The 16,720-nt window shown below is 38.6% G+C and overlaps 1 protein-coding gene across 1 annotated transcript; it reads left to right on the forward strand.

The window, feature by feature from the left end:
* Positions 1-8,511: 8,511 nt before the first annotated feature.
* hspb7 (heat shock protein family B (small) member 7) lies at positions 8,512-14,973 on the forward strand. Its single transcript, XM_084721651.1, has 3 exons — positions 8,512-8,904; positions 13,044-13,168; positions 14,324-14,973. Exons 1-3 carry the CDS (start codon positions 8,736-8,738, stop codon positions 14,501-14,503), a joined length of 474 nt encoding a protein of 157 aa, XP_084577777.1. The 5' UTR covers positions 8,512-8,735; the 3' UTR covers positions 14,504-14,973.
* The last annotated feature ends 1,747 nt before the right edge of the window (positions 14,974-16,720 follow it).

A 16,720-nucleotide genomic window follows, 5' to 3' on the forward strand; every position in this document is an offset into this window, starting at 1 on the left:
CTCCTGGGTGCATCTGTCCTTATGGTTATGTGTGTGTGTGTGTACAGGTGTGTTGTTACCACCACTGACCTCTGTTAAGGTATTAGCACAGAAGTAATGGAGGCAGTCATGGTTCACAGGGTAGCTAATATTAACTCTTTGGGGGAACATTGGTAGGTGCCCTTCATCTGTCTCTTTGATTGCAGGAATGCAGTGTGAGAGGCAGAGATGTTTTCACGCTACTCAGCTTTTTAATAGGTTTTTGGTGATATTATCAACCGTACTGCAGAAAATAATTAATCTCATAATACCTGTTCCAGCCACATATAATCCCATAAATGTAAACATGAGCTATAACAACAGGCACTACTGGTGATTATAATAATTTATCTGATAGATCTGGCAGATATATTGTAGATACATATTGTCAAGCAATTTCCAAGGTCAAGAAGGAACTTGAATGCTGAATGATATTTTGGTGTTTATCACCATTTTTTAATTATTACAAGGTTCTTTCTTGCAGAAAGATATAAAAAACTTTAAAGAGACTGAGGACAGGAAAGTCACTGAAATGAAAACAGATGAGAAGCTCCTGCCTAGCTGAACCTTGAAACAGTCAGAGCCTCCAGCTGCAAAGTGTGGATTGTGGTTTATAGATTTTGCAGACCATGCATCTATAAGTACTGTCTTTGTAGTGTGAGCAGAATGCCTTAAATTTTGATATTTTAATGGAACTTTGGGGCAAAGTTACACATTTGTAGAATAATTCAACAATTTTTAGAAACAAGGCGATGAATTAAAGGTCCAATGTGTAAAATTTACAGAGACTTATTGGTAGAATATGGCAGAAATGGAATATAATATTCACAAGTTTGTTGTCTTTGGTATATAATCACCTGAAAATAAGAATTATTGTATTTTCAGTATCTGCAGAGGGAGTGGGTCCTCTTTCTTGGAGACCACCATGTTGCACCGCCATGTTTTTTACAGTAATCTATGACTTTCACAGCCATCGTAGGTTCTCCCACACCACCTGTCTCATTTTATACGGCCTGCAAGAGCTTGTAAATAATATAATTCAGACTATACAATTCTGTGCTATTCTACATGTCCAAAAATGAATCCCAATTTGGTTATCCACACAATGTATTTGTCTAACCACTAGATGCCAGTATACGCTTGATACCATCTCAATTTCATATAGTCGTTTCCAACAGTGGCACTCTAGACAAGTGGTTGTAGCTAGTAATGCCAATTGTAGTAGCAGTAATTGCTGTCATTTCATTTTTAAGCAAATTTACATATCAGATTGTACTTTATTAGTTATATTACTTTGTTTTTTTTATTTTTTAAGATAGTCGTTGTGCACTTAAATGTCAGCTTGCCATGATTTTTCCTTGACTTTTGCTTTCGGAGCTACTTATTAATGATTAAGTTATTACTAAAACCAGGAACAGTTGAATACAGAGGCAATTTTATAATATGATAACAAATAGATACATTTATACAGTATTACATTTACAACCGTAATGCTGATGTGTCCTGGGATGAAATTGAGTGTGACACCCCTGTCCTGCATGCTTGGAAAGGGAGAGTGAGATGACTGCAAGCTCACCGCTTGAAGCTCCTAAATCCTACAGACTGGTCCTGTAAAAGTTTTATTTCTGCTTGTCTGTCCTCTATCATTACCATGAGAACACTCTTTAGTGGGATTACCACTTTACAGCTCAGACAAATATGAACACATGTCATTGTGATGACCTTCTTTATGTCTATGATTGGCTTCAAAGACCCTCATCTGAATCCTAAATGTCTGACAGTTTGTAGGAAATCAAGTGACCTTCTCAAGGTCAGGGAAATCATTGGTCAGATCATGGAACACACACACACACACACACACACACACAGACATACACAGACTTAAAATTGGCCCTTAGTTAATGTTTATTTTTCTAAGTTCCACCTCCCCTCAAGCCTTTTAATTAGCACTTGTGTTATTATAGGGATTTGAAATCTGCATGCTGTGAGTCACACACACACACACACACACACACACACACACACACACACACACACACACACACACACACACACACACATACACATCATGGAAATGTACACACATACTGACTGATTTTCTGAGTATAAAAACGTGTTGCTATGGGAACAGCACACTGAGGCGACCAGAGAGCCAGAGAGGTTATTTTACTCTCATAAACAATCATCGTTGCTTGAGAAGTTTCTCCGTCAGGCAAATAATGGGAAAATCAAATTATGCAACGCAGTTTCCAAATCCCCAAACTGAATATGAATATGTTTGCAAATAAATACAATATTTTATCAAACATATCTTTTTGTATTCAAAAGAATCTGTAAGTTTCCTTCAGAGCAGGGCAAGATCCATATGAAATGTGTATTAAACTAATATTAGATGAGATGTTCATCTGAAGTGTTCTCAGAAAAATATTTTATTGATCTTAGAGGGAGACGAGGGCAATAGACTTTACATTATACATTTAACCGAGCTCTAAAATATTGATTTGCTTTTTAGAAAAAATTAAGTGCTATGTCATCCCAATGAGTTGAAGATGTTGCTATACTTAATTTGTACATTTAGTCTTGTAATATGTGAACCAGCAAGACTAATAGCTGAGGTAGAAAATCATTTTCTGTTTTGATAGAACTATAGGCCACAGTCATTAGTCATAATTATATCAGCAAAGATTTATATAAAAACTGTGCCAGACTCAAAATTTTACTTGACATTACAAGCATAGAAATTTATGGATATCTTAAAGCTGCACTAATACTTTTTAATGTGGCAAAGGCTGAAATGACTAGCCTCTTCAAAGCAACATTATTTTCATCTTAAAAACAGCATCAAAATAATTTTGATGGTACACTGACTTGTACCTGTTCCTTGAATGCCTGTTTACCAACTATGTCACTGAGTTGAGTAAAAGTGGATCATATTGATTTAATATGGAGAAAATGTTTTCTGGTTTGCCTTCTGATTTACAGAGTGTTCTGATGAACAGCCGCTAAATGCCAACTACTGTAGCTAGTTAGCTCAGTCCAGTCAGCTAGCTGAGTCTTCTGGGTGAGTGTCAGTGTGTCACCGCTATCACAGGAACTTTTGACCGTCAGGGGGAGGAGTCTTTCAGGCCTGCTGCAGTACTGACCCAGTGGGCCGCAAAAGGGCACCGCAGTCGGGTGAGTGAGCAAGAGAATCAGAACTGGGCTCAGCAGTCTCCAAGGACATCATCAATTACTTTGGTTTTCTGACCACTAACTCAATTTTCATCAAACCCACTGTCTGCTACGAGCCCAATACAAAACAGCTTAGTTAGAGACTAGAAAACAGCATTCATCACATGGACAGCAAAAACTCCAAATGAGCGCTAATGTTGCTTTATATCTGCTGGATGTGTAGCTTGGCAGCTTTATGAGGTAATAATATGAAAGTTGTATAGCGTTCAGCTTGTTCTGCTGCCCCCATGTGGCCATTAAGCATGAATGCACCTTTAAAGAAAAACTTTTACCTAATATTTTTCTCCAAATAGTGGCTAAATGATTAGTTTAGAGACAAACATGACATAAAACTATCATCTGACAGCAACATATTTTTCAAAGCAAAGCACTTGAAAACAAGTATACTAAATGTTAATATTTGTATTCAAATTAAATGCGACCCCCAGTGTTTGTTGTTCATGAATACCTGTTTAACTGCATTGGCTTACAAGCTGAAGTGATGAAAATAAGTTAGCAGCTGTGAGGCGACCTTCCAGCTCAGCCGCAGTCTGTCACTGAGGGATTGGTCCCTCTGTCTGCAACATTATGTAACAGCTGAGACTCTGTGTGTGTATGTGTGTGTGTGTGTGTGTGTGCGTCAGTGTTGGTCTGTGTAGGCAGATAGGAATGCACACACAAACACATACAGTACATGTAGAGGTGACTCAATGTCACTGGTGAGACTGGTGAGATTATTGGATCAGATTGTTTTTCCCACTCTCTTGTGATTTGTATAATTCCTGTGTCTCAGGCTTTCTTCTTGATATTATTAAGTAATATTTCATCTCATTTATTTATTGATGATTCACATGTTTCTCTCTCTTTTTTAAAATTTTGACTCCATTGTTGGTGCTGAACTTTTTTGCAGAACTGGTTTCTAACCTCACAAGATGACAGTGTTTACGTGAATCTCCCTTCACCTTGACCTATTTGAACGTCTCAAGGTGGTGATTGTACTGGAAATAAGACCATTCATTTCTTTGAAGTTATGAAGGTGTTATCATCCATTATTATAAGAGCTTCATCTTCACATTCCAACAACCAAACAGAAATTAAGAGATTATAAAGTGTGAGGACATGAACAAGCCTGCTGTCTCTACAATATTTATTTATGATATAATTGCATATATCAGAAACACATCTTTTTGTTATTATGGGTGAGAAATTATTCTATTTTTATGTGTAATTATTCAACCATTCACATGGCAGCTGCAACAAAGGCACCTTTTAAATTATCACTTATATAAACTTCTGCATCCATTTATTCATGAGTTTAATGAATTAGCGATTCTAGACTTGTGTAAGTGCATTTCAGAAAAGAAAAAAAATCCATCATCTGTCCATTTAAATGCATTTAACTGAACCAGTTCATTAGTGACCCACCTTGATTCATAACCCAAACTTGAACTTTTAATCTCCTTAATTTCAGACTGTGACAGTGTTGTTCTGTCTTTGCTGATTATTTAGGCTGAGACACATAAATGTCCCAGTTTCAAAGTGTCTCATCCTTTTCCATCTCCATTATCTCAGTGTGTCTCTCCTATCACGCCTCCACTTGACACCCTTTCATCTTTGTCCAGCTCTTGTATTCTCATCCATTGGTGTTCATCCCATTCTTCCCTCACTCAAAGCTTCCCTGCACACACACCCCTCTGTTATTCTCATCAGGGTTTGATACCAACACCAGTGCCGATGAAATGAAGCTGGAAAAAGTATGTCCTTTGTACTGGCATTAATGTTAAACAATATTTCCACTATAGGGCGCTGCTTGGAGTCATTAGTTACCACAAAGAAGGAGAAGAAGAGTCAAAAGTTTAGAGGAAGTGTTAAGAGAAAGAGGCAAAAGTGGCAGGAACACTGTTGATGGTGGTCAATGTGGCCCTTAAATATGTTGTGACATTCTATTCACTGCATAATTAACAACAAATGTAATTTCCAGTTCTTTTGATTTGCAGAACTTATTTGTCACTTTAACTATTGGTTTCACTGCTATACTGCCCCCACCACTATAGGAAGTATGTTTTGCTTTTGACTGTATACTGGACACCAGGACGAACTCAGCCTCAGAGATTATGGTAACAAGGTTGTCTATGGAGTCTCCGGATGGAAAGATAGCTAACTGCCGGTAGCTCAGTTAGCGATGACTCAACACCAGGGTTCCAGGATCCAAAGCCATCAAGAAACCCACCTTGGTACTGTAGCCTATTAACTATCGTCAAACTGTCCTCCATTGGTCTCGAAGGCTGTTTTGGTCCCAGTCCGGCCGTGTTTGACCGCTTTAGCTGCACATCAATCAATGTCTGTGACAAGTCCCTTACTAGCTGCCTATTTTTATAAGAAACACGCAATATGTGTAAGCAATACGCACTCCGGTAGCTGTTTCATGGAAACTTCCATCCTGTGAGCCATTGAACGTATCGTGCGACCCTTCTGGGGTCACGACCCTCAGGTTGGGAACCAATGATTTGGATTTTACAAGAACCTTTCATTTCCTTGCACAATAAAAAGAAAACTTTGAAAACCAAGATTTTAAAAAATTGATCACTTTGGCTTTTCTTGTGTCAAAACAAAACCAAAAAACATGATCGAGAAATTAATAAACAAAATGATCAACATCACTGACATATAGCACGTTTTGCAGACCACCTCCAGCTTTTGTCTCGATGACAGCTTCTTTAGAGGAGCAATGAGCAATGTCTGGTCAATTTGAACGAAGTCCAGAACAAACTAACAGTATTACTGCTGTTACTGGGAAGGGTAGGAGGCCCTCTGGGCTTCCTGGCAGGGAGGTGGTGAATTGCTGGGCTGGATTTAGACCTTCAGCAGGGGGCTCTGAGCTCTGTACTGATAAGACTGGAAGCACATATCACCGTGTGGTGTCATCTGTAGTGCTGGGTAACCTTTGAAACACAGCTTCAAAACAAAAGATGGCAACCTTTAAGATTCATTTCAGCAGGGGACTGCCTTGAATTTCAGTCTCAGGATGTCTGATGGCAGATATTTGATGTTCGGGATTGAGGCTGTGGTGTCAGCCAACAAAGCAGTGATGTGCTGATGTGTCATATTCAGGTCATTACTGAACAGGCGAGGCAGAAGTCAAATACGTAATGTCAATGAGCCCATAAATGGATTTTAATGGATTAGCTGTCAGCAGCAGTGACTGGAGAGGAGAGCAGTGAGTGTTTTCTAATCATGATGGGCTGTGCTCTCCATGCAGATATTAATAGCCACAAAGCAATGTCGCTACTAAGTCCCCTGCTCCCGCTGACGGCTTTGTTTTCAAGCACATTCTTTCCATCTTTGTTTTGCTCTCAACTTATCCTCTGAGATAAGAGGCTGGGCCCCTTTTTCACTTTTCACTACATTTTATTCTCTCCATCCAGCCCAGCGGGAGAGAACACCAGTGAATCATTTAGTGTTAATGCTGTGTGTTCCGATGTTTAACATATTCATTTTATAAACAGATGACTAAACGTTGAAAATGGGGCCAAAAATCTCTCTAATGAGATGAAACCACGCTGTGAAAACATCGAACACTGTGTCATTTAATGGCAGAACCATGTGAGGATCCAGTTTCAGGACAGAGGAAAGCAAAAAGCTCAAGAAAAAGAAAAGCTGAGACAACTCATGATTTCAAGGCGACTGCTTTTGCTAAATTTTAGTGGTATAAAATAAACAAAAAAGAGTTTTGCTGACCTATAATGTTTTTGCTGAGAATTTACTTTATCTCTTTGCATAAACTTGAATCTTTGAGTTTTAGAAACCAAACAAAACAAATATTTCAAATACTGCTCACAGTGAACTGTGAATTTGATTTAGGTGCTGGAAAATTAAATGGTTGCAAATGAAAATATTAAATTATTAACTATTATTCACTTCCACTTCAGTGACTTTAATCGACATTCTCTGAGATACAAATGTTGGGTATTTCTAAAAATCAAGGATTCAAGCTTAACTGGAGAACAAAAGTAATTTATCTCCACAACACATTATTAATTGATAAAATGTTTCATAACTTAAGAGTTTGATTTGGACTCAAAACTCAAAAATCTACTTTGAGTCATATTGTAAGGCAACTGCATTTACCAGATTTTGTAGTTTTGAATCAACTTAAACTTTTAAGTTATGAAAGAAACAAAAATTTTGCTGACCTATAATCTTTTGTTAAGATAATTCACTTTTCTTCTTTTGATTAGTTGAAAAAACTCAGAATTTCAAGGCAAGTGCATGGAGTTTTGAGTTTTAAATCAAACTCCAAAGTTTTGAAATAAACTAATTTTTAGTTTTTCCAACCTGTTGTTTTTAGTTGAGATAACAAAGCTTTTCTTCTTTTGATAAACTTTAATTTTAGAAACGTCCCAGAAAAATTAAATATTGTTCACAGCTGTGAGCCTGATTTGTCATTATTAGTTGCTTGAAAATTAAATGGTTGCTCATTCATGGTACTCATGGTTACTCAACAATTTTTGCAATACAAATTTTGGGGGTTTCAAAAACTAAAAGATTCAAATGTATCCAAATAAGAGAAGTAAATTATCTCAACAAAACATTGTTAGTCAGTAAAGCTTTTTCCCAAGGTAAAATCAGCAGGATTAGTCTGAGCTTTTTGTAGACATAGCTTTGTTGTTTAGATTTATTTTGTCTTGTTGTGTCTCATTCCCATGACATACAACTGAAATTTTGGGTTGGTAAAGCATCCCGAGCACAGCAAGATAATGAGAAATACAGGCAGAGGGCAGGGTCTCTACAGCCACCATCACACACTTCTCACAGGTGATGATTGAGAAGGACTATGTGTTTGAGTGTATACATTGTTTTGTTGTTGTTGTTGTTGTTGTTTTAAAGGAAAATGCCACATATTGTTCCTTTAATAGTTTGAGTTCAACTCAAACTCAAAAGTCTTTTGAAATAGTAATAATAATAATTTTCATTTTGACAGTGAGACAGATGGAGCAATAGAGAGCAGGGAGCATTAAAGAGAGTGGAGGCAAACTATTTCAGGGATAGTGTGTCTGTAATGACAACTGTTGCCCCCCTCACCCCCTGTTCTCTCTCTGTCAAATCCCACTCTCTCTCATGCTCTTAACCTCGGGGCCTTCAATGCCCAGAACTTTTCCAACCACAGTCCCTTCACTCCATCGCTCGGTGCGTCTCATGATAAATATAGAACACTATTACCCTTTTCCAATGAGCTGTGACACACGTGCATGCCGTCCAACCACACATGGGACCATACAGTATATAAGGGGCAAGGGTGAGGGGAAAATAATCTTACCTGACAAGAAAAAACTAATAGAAAGAAAAGGAAAAAAGGGAGACAAAAGAGTTGTGTGTATTATTTCTTGCATTTTTAAGCCTCTGGAAGATTCCCAGAGCAGCTACAAGAAGCAGAATCAACTCTCTCCGCCTCCCTCTTCCCTCCCTTCACTCTCCTCCTCTGCCTTACCCAGCACTCTCAGCCATCCATGAGTGTGACCAACTCCTCTGCCTATCGATCGGAGCGTAGTTTCCACCAGACCTCTTCCTCCTCATCTTCGTCCTCTGGTAACCCATACATGGAGAAGAGCCGGGGACTGTTCGCTGAAGACTTTGGCTCCTTCATGAGGCCCGGGAGCGACGCCTTGGGCTTTTCCAGTAAGTTGGAAGCGGTTTCAAGTCTCTGTAACTCATTTTGTATACAAAAGTGATTTAAAAGTGATAGCAGCAGCAAGTTGAAGTAACAGGTTTGACTGTAAAGTAGATTTATGTCTGTACTTGGAAAGGATTTGTTCGTGTGGTGTTTTTCTCCATAAAACATGTCCGAGGTGACAGTTCAGAGGAGGAAGACAACAGACAGGACTGAGTTCAAAAGGCAAAAGGACTTTGGTGTGGTTGATGTGTGGACAAATGTGTCTCTAAGCAAGATCATAACCATGGTGTTGTTTTTTTGGACTAAATGAAGTGAAAAATAAGTTAGAGCTGCATTTTTGTAGAAACTGAGGCACTATTTTGGCTTTCTCTACCCAAGTTTCACACATTGTGTGTTTGAAATACACATGAAAGGGATAGTTTGGATTATTTGAAGTGGGGTTGTAGGAGGTTCTTTTACATAGTGAGTGTATTGCCTATAGTAGATGGTGGTAGGCACAGAGTATGGAAGCTAAGCAATGTACTGCTGTAGACAGGTTCAACAATTAAACATAGCCTATTTTGGCCACATTAAAAAAGTCCTTCCTAAAAAGTCAGTATCAGCTTAAATGTACGCTGTAATTAGAATATGTTAACTGCTTTACCTCGTCGTCAGACTGTTTTTAATGACAGCAGACCACTGATTTGATTTGAAATGTCACTCTTTCCAAAGCAACCAGATTCCATTAAGAAAAACTATAATTTTACCACACAGAACTGGTCTCCTGCAGCTTTGATCAGTTAGTTTGTTTGCATTATTGTGTTACTTCAGTGTTAGGGTGTAATGTTAGTTCAGACTGAACTTGTTAAACAAACTAACAGATCAAGGCAGTGGTAGACCAACAACTCCTGTGTTCTGTGTGGTAAAATTGCTGTTTGTCCTTATGGAGTCTGGTTGCTCTGGAGAGAGCACTATTAGCCTTACATAAAGGTGGTTTCCAGTCTGAAAAAGTTGACTGACGGTAAGGCAAAGCTGTGAAAATATTCTTAATATAGCATACTCTTAAACTGATATTGTTTCTTTTTGGGTGGACCTTTTTTTAAGTGGCTGAAATATGTTTTGTTGCTGACCCTGTCCACAGCAGAATAGTGCTTAGCTTCTGTGCTGGTATTCCTCTGTTTCCCCAAACTGAAGGGCATGCTGACCGCCATCTACTGTAGATAATACACTGACTACTGATAAGGACCACATACAACCCCACTGCAAATAATCTGAACTTTCCCTTTAAGGTCAGGAGACATTTCCCTTTACAGCGTCTGCTTCAACTTCCAGCTCAGTAACGTGTGCAGCCAGTATGAACTGTTCTGTCAGTTCACTGCTGGCGAACGCAGACCATGAACGTGTGACATCTGAACTTTAAATGGACTCCACTGAGTCCATTTGGTCCATCTGTCAGGGGCAGAGCAGAATTGTTCTGGATCCATGCTTGGTATCCCATAGGTGCAGCACAGGATACGACTGGGTGCAGCTAATGAGAAAGCAAGACACACACACACGTACACACACATACATGCACGCAAGCAAGCCGGGGAATGCTGGACAGACTGCCAGCAGTGTGACTTCACACACTGAGTATCTGGAATGACGGCTGCATAAGGAATGACCAGATGGTTACCCGGTGACCAGTGTACACACCAACACACACAGTTGGAATGATGTCACACCATCAAACGAAGCTGTATATGTGAAGTCAGAGCTAATATCACTCTCATTTCCAGTCCAGTGACATGTGTCTGAGGTCATGTGTTACCGGACTCACTGGGGACACACAGGACAATGCCTCAGACTGCAGGATTATCACGTTTCTCTTCTCTATCCTGTTGCTGTTTGCTGCTGCCATCAACTCGTTTCCCCAAACAGATCATTAAAACTATGGTAGGCAATTCCGGAGAAAGATAGTTGAGTCTCATTCTCCGGTCATCAAATTACCGTCATTTTGGATTGGTGGCTCTAAGATGGCTGATTGTTTTTGTCTCATTCACTGACCTGTGATTGGCCAAAATCTCCCATCACAGGCTAGATTTTCTAAAGCCTGAAAAACAGAACCAAAAGTAGGAGCAGAAGTCTAGTTTTCTGTCAGACTTGAATTATGCATAAAGGTTATTGTGAAACTTTTGCTCAATGCCAGCAAAAAAAAAATGCTGCCTACCCCAGCTGTAAAGCTTTAAAACAAATATTTCTTATATTTGCAAAGTATCAAAAGACAGTGTGTAATATAAAGTGTTGCTCATAATGACAGTTCCCCTCAGTTTGTGTTTTCTGGCTTCTTTTACTCAACTGTTTTGGTTTTACACCCTCCAAACTCTGCTCTCATCACTTTTATTTTTCAGCTGTAGCAGGTAGCTCTTTATAGTGAAATGACAATAAATGTATTCGTACCTGCCCAACACTAAAGAGCAAGTAAAGTACTCAACAAAATGGGGAAGAACGTCATCATCTACTAAGCTAGTGACCCCAATATCATTCTCAGAAGTTAATGCAGATAAAAAATGAGAGCTAAAATAATAGTGAGTATTGGACGCCTTTTCCCCATTACACATTTACAACTTTATGCCTCAAGTGGCCAACAAAAAAAATATGGAAATCTATGAATGCAGCTCTAAAAGTGCACAAAGCCCAAAAATAATGGCATGAAGTTTTTATAAACAAAAGGTACAAAAAGAAGAAAAAGAAATTCTTGGTGGTAACAAATGCTGAAATCACATCATTGCTGGTCTGACTCGCGATGTAGACTGTGGGTATAAGCCTTACGTTCATATTTCTTACAGATATTTACCAACACAAACTCAAAAAAATCCAGAATAAAAAAAAAACAGTAGTGCCACAGTCAACAGTATGCCATTCATTTTAATACTTAAGTCTAATTAAAACTGGTCATTTGAGGAAAGTTAAAAACGGGTTGTTGTTAATGTTGGTTATTGCTTTCATACTCTTTTCATTTTAAAGGGTGTTTGTCCACATTTTGTCAAAGTCCAAATCTGTCATAGCTTAAAAAGTCACTTTTCTGTTCAATAGACCAGAGAAAGACATATGGAATATGAATGTAAGAGCAACATCATAGTGTTTTCACTGATGAGAATAAATAAAAACTGTGAGTAACACAGCATGTTTTATGACATTTTTGCTGTGCAATAGACCTTTTTCACAGCAGCTGGATTGATATAAAATAGTAGGGTAAACACAATTATACTAATTTAGGTTCTGTTCTGTTGTAGCAGAGCCTTTTCAGGCAGTTAGCATACACAACAGCAGGATCCTGACTCTGTTTGACCTGCACATGATTACTGGTTTCTATTTACATTACTAGTCTGATATTAAAAGCCACTTTCACATTGTCAAATGTCTTTTTAACAACAAACATTTGACTCATCAAAAGCATGGGTGTTGGTAATAACACTGTGGCACTGTTGTATTCAAATGTCCCACTAAGTGATGACAATGTGACGACGAGCCGGCATGAACATGTGGACCCTGAAACTGAGGGAGTGAAAAGGAACTAAGCCATAATGAATTTAACTTTTTAAATCTGTGATTTTCCTCATATGACATGTCAAAATATCTTCAGTGTTTTTCAGTGTCTTTAGCCTATTTAGCCTAAACTAAATGTTTTAAAAGTTTTTAAACAGATTTTCACAAAAAAGTCACTGATTTGTGTTTCAAAATTGAAAATACACAGAGTCTGTTCCAGCTTAGCCTCTTGAGGAACCTAAAAATCTCTGCTGCTTTTGAGAAGACAAAGAATGAGGAGTAGTCAACTTGTATGTTAATGACCATTTTATGGAAAGACTCAGTGAAACAGAAAATAATTAACCTGAATTTAGCATGGATTCTATATCACACAGCAGAATGGTAAAGTAATAGAACAGCAAAATGAAAATAACTGAAAATCTTTCAAAGAGAGACTAAAACATGTGTGCACCCAATGCCAAATGAAACACCACCTGCACGTATTGTAATTATCACCAGCATACAGTTATCAGACTTTGCCCTCTTTAGCAAGTACCATGAATGAAAATTCAGTGAAAATGAACTGGCACAGAGAAATATAGATATACATGTTTTCTCCTGTGGTCTAACACATTTTCTCACCTCGTTGTGGGTTTAGGTGGAGCTGGAAATATCAAGGCTCTTGGGGATTCATACCAGTTTACAGTTGATGTGCGAGACTTCTCCCCTGAGGACGTCATCGTCACTACATCCAACAACCAGATTGAAGTTCATGCAGAAAAGGTGGGCAGACTTCTTTTTGATTTGGAATTGTTTACCTTGCAAATCTGCCATCCTTTAGCAGAGAGAGTGCAGGGGCAGAGGGGTTGTTTAGTTGAATATGTTAGTCTGACTCACTGATCTTCCATCTTACTGAGGTTAGACCTGAGAATCTATGGCCTCGACCATGGCTCTGAAAAATCAGTAGTCTGACTGGGCTGTGTAGTGATAAATCCATAGTGCCATCAGTGGTGCTGAAATTGCAGACAGATTTGTAATTGACCCTCCCTAGGTCCTGCCCCTTTTCGCTCTCTGCTCCAATAACAGTTGAGCAACTGTGGTATCCAGTAGAGCCTCAGTCAACTTTCTTCTTTTCTGTATTTAGATATTTCATGCATTTATGGTCATCTATGTTGAAAAGAAAACCCCATTTTGAAAATGATTCAATGATGCTGCTATGGTGACATAAAGCTACTACAAAGAACTTCTGTATTTTGTTGACTTTAAAGGCCCCACCATAATAACCACAAAATAATATCTCAAAAATAAAATAATATAAATACAAATCTCCCCCTGCTTCTTTTTAACTGGCTACTCACCTTAGCTTTGCCTGGGAAAATGTAAATAAAGGCCCATTTCACAACCCAGTGACATGATGAGCTTGCTAACTAGCCAGCTAATGCACATCAAGACTTAACTATACAGTCACAACTTAAGGTGTACATAGGTTTATATATATGTGTCACTTTTACGGTTCCCCCAGCAAAATCTTTTAACCTCAAAATGCGGTTCTCTTGTCAACATAGACAAACCTAGCACACAGCATATCTAAGGACAGCTTACAGGACTTTTTCTCCTGCCCTTCTGTCAGTTTCATCTAGGATCTATAATATTCTCTAAACTATATAACTATGAGGAAATATTTAAATATACAGAACTGAGAGAGCTGTTCATGAGTCAGTTTGCTATTCCTGGGTGAATTAAATGAACCGGGTCCATCTCCCCTGTTACAAATCAACAAATTTCCTGCTGCTTAGAGTTGTTAAAACAATGTCAGTCTTCCCACAATAACCTTGTCACATACCTCTCAATAGCTGTCTAAATAGCAGTAGATGAATAAGAGCATGTATTTTTTAGTCACAATACATCAAGTCACCACTTCCTTTCTGTCTTTGACAGCTGGCTCAGGATGGTTCGGTGATGAACACTTTCACACACAAGTGTCAACTACCTGAGGATGTTGACCCCACCTCGGTGACATCATCACTGGGCGCTGAGGGGACCCTAACAGTCAAGGCACGGCGACACCCAGCCAAACACGAGCTTGTACAGACCTTCCGCACCGAGATCAAGATCTAGAGAGGGACCCACTTTGTCATCACAAACCACCTTTTTGTTTTTACGCTACTTCCTCTATTTCCTGTTTTCACTGAAACCATTCTACCTTACACTCTCAGAGAGCTGGCACTGTGCTCTATAAAACATGCCGCGTCCTCGCTCCATGACTGCAACAGTGCCTGTTGCTGCTCATTTATATTCTGAGTTAGTTCACTATACACCACAGCAATAGGTCATACCTGCACATAATATATTGAGATACAGACGCACGGACATGTCCAGAATTTGGACAAAGACACACACACACACACACACACACACACACACACACACACACACACACACACACACACACAATCAGGTTCACTCCTGTCCTCTAACACAGGTCTAAAAATGAAGAATTGCCTCTGGAATTGATAATTGCCACGTTAATAATAATTTATTGTATATTATTATTTGTGTGAATAAAATTATCCTGCTTTGACAATAAACATCTGGCAATGTGTAAGTCTTTTGATTGACATATTGACAAATGTATTTATTAACCGTGTGGGCCGGGAGTTTGGGAAGAGAGCTGGTTTTAGTAGCTGTCCTCTTCTTTGTAGGACATAACCTCCATATTAAATCCTGGCCATGTCCACCATGTATTCTTTTTAGAGCAGAGCCAGAATTGTCTGTTACTGTCTTTATTTAACATGCTAACAAATTAATCCATTTTGAAAGCTGTTAAAGGTTGTTTTCTTCACAATATATCCACATTATATATAATAAATAGACACCAAGGCAGGTAAACAGTGAACGCCGCAGGAAAAAAACCCACCCTCAAAATCAATACAAATCACAGTGGCATTCAGTTTCTGTACAGAGGACAGAAGGTGCTTCTGTTCACTCTTTTGTCAGTGGTGGTATTTATGAGATGTCTGTCCTGCTTTCAGAAGAAAAGAATTTCAAAGGCACTATTCAAGCAAAAATAATTTAGCAGCCCTTGTTATGTGGCTATATGTTCGCCACAGACTGTGGCCTTTGCTTGTTGGTGTGCTTCCCTTTGAGAAAGGCCACATGATTAAAACCACATTCAGCCTACAGCATGATATATAGTGTTGCATTGTATGTAGCCTTGATATGAATGCTCCCTTAGAGGGAGCTTTGAAGGTGATAGTGCATCACTCTTCTTCAAACATACATAATTCACATTAGTTGTATATGACTTAGTACTGTATAGTGCACTAAAGAAATTACAATTTCAGACAGCCAAAAGGGATTAATGCACTTTGAGTGGGTTTATCAATGACTATACTATCAGCTATATGTAAACTGGTTTAATAAAAATTTTTATATACATAGGAGTAGCATGTAGCAAGCAATAGAGACATTAAAAAAAATTAAAGGCGTCACAAATTTGTTATCTTTATTATTCTTCAATCTATGTAATGTTTCAACAGACTGTAGTATCTGCTCTAATTTGAACAGGGCTTCTTCAGATCAGCCATTTTGAAATGAAATAGTGGTGTTAATGCAGGTGTTACCAGTGATACTAAAACAGGATCAGGGTGCTGCTATTGTGCTGTGTTTTCCCTCCTGTTTATGTAGCTGCTGGGGGAAAAAAACATCTGCTGTTGTATGTACGGTTTCTTTTTTTTAGCCTGTTTGCATTTGTGAATGTAACATTTTCCATATAAAATAAAAAGGTTCAAAATAAACAGTTATTTCCAATCAATATAATTATTTTCATAAAAAAAATCTTATGTCTCTTTTTCCAAAATGAATAACTGAACCTCTCAAAAAATATTCTATATCTAACCTAAATAATTTTAGACATGTGCATTAAGAAAATAAATGACAGATACTGTCAGTTTCTTTATTGCAAAACACACATATTCCATTAATACTGACTCTTCTTTCAAGATTGAAATTAAATATTACTACCATAAAGCATGAGTATTCATCTGAGCTCGAGCCTATTGCGCCACCACGCGCTCTTCACCGGCACAGCACGTGTCCACACTGCGCATGCTCCCACGATACATCCGGCCGGTCCCTATCAATCGATCAGAGAGAGGAAGATGGTGGTGGATGAAGTTAGCGGGGCAAGATCGATCACCGAAAAACTCGATTGGGTTTGTTTTTCTTAACTGAGTTAAACACTACGAAACACCGACCGGTCCCGCGGTTTGAACCCGGAGTGAGGAAGCGACAACGAGGAGGTAATTCAGGAGTAAGTTAGTGTTAAAATGGCGC

Source organism: Lutjanus erythropterus, chromosome 6 (genome assembly GCF_056507025.1).
Source record: "Lutjanus erythropterus isolate fLutEry1 chromosome 6, fLutEry1.hap2, whole genome shotgun sequence".
NCBI classification, from domain to species: domain Eukaryota; kingdom Metazoa; phylum Chordata; class Actinopteri; order Lutjaniformes; family Lutjanidae; genus Lutjanus; species Lutjanus erythropterus.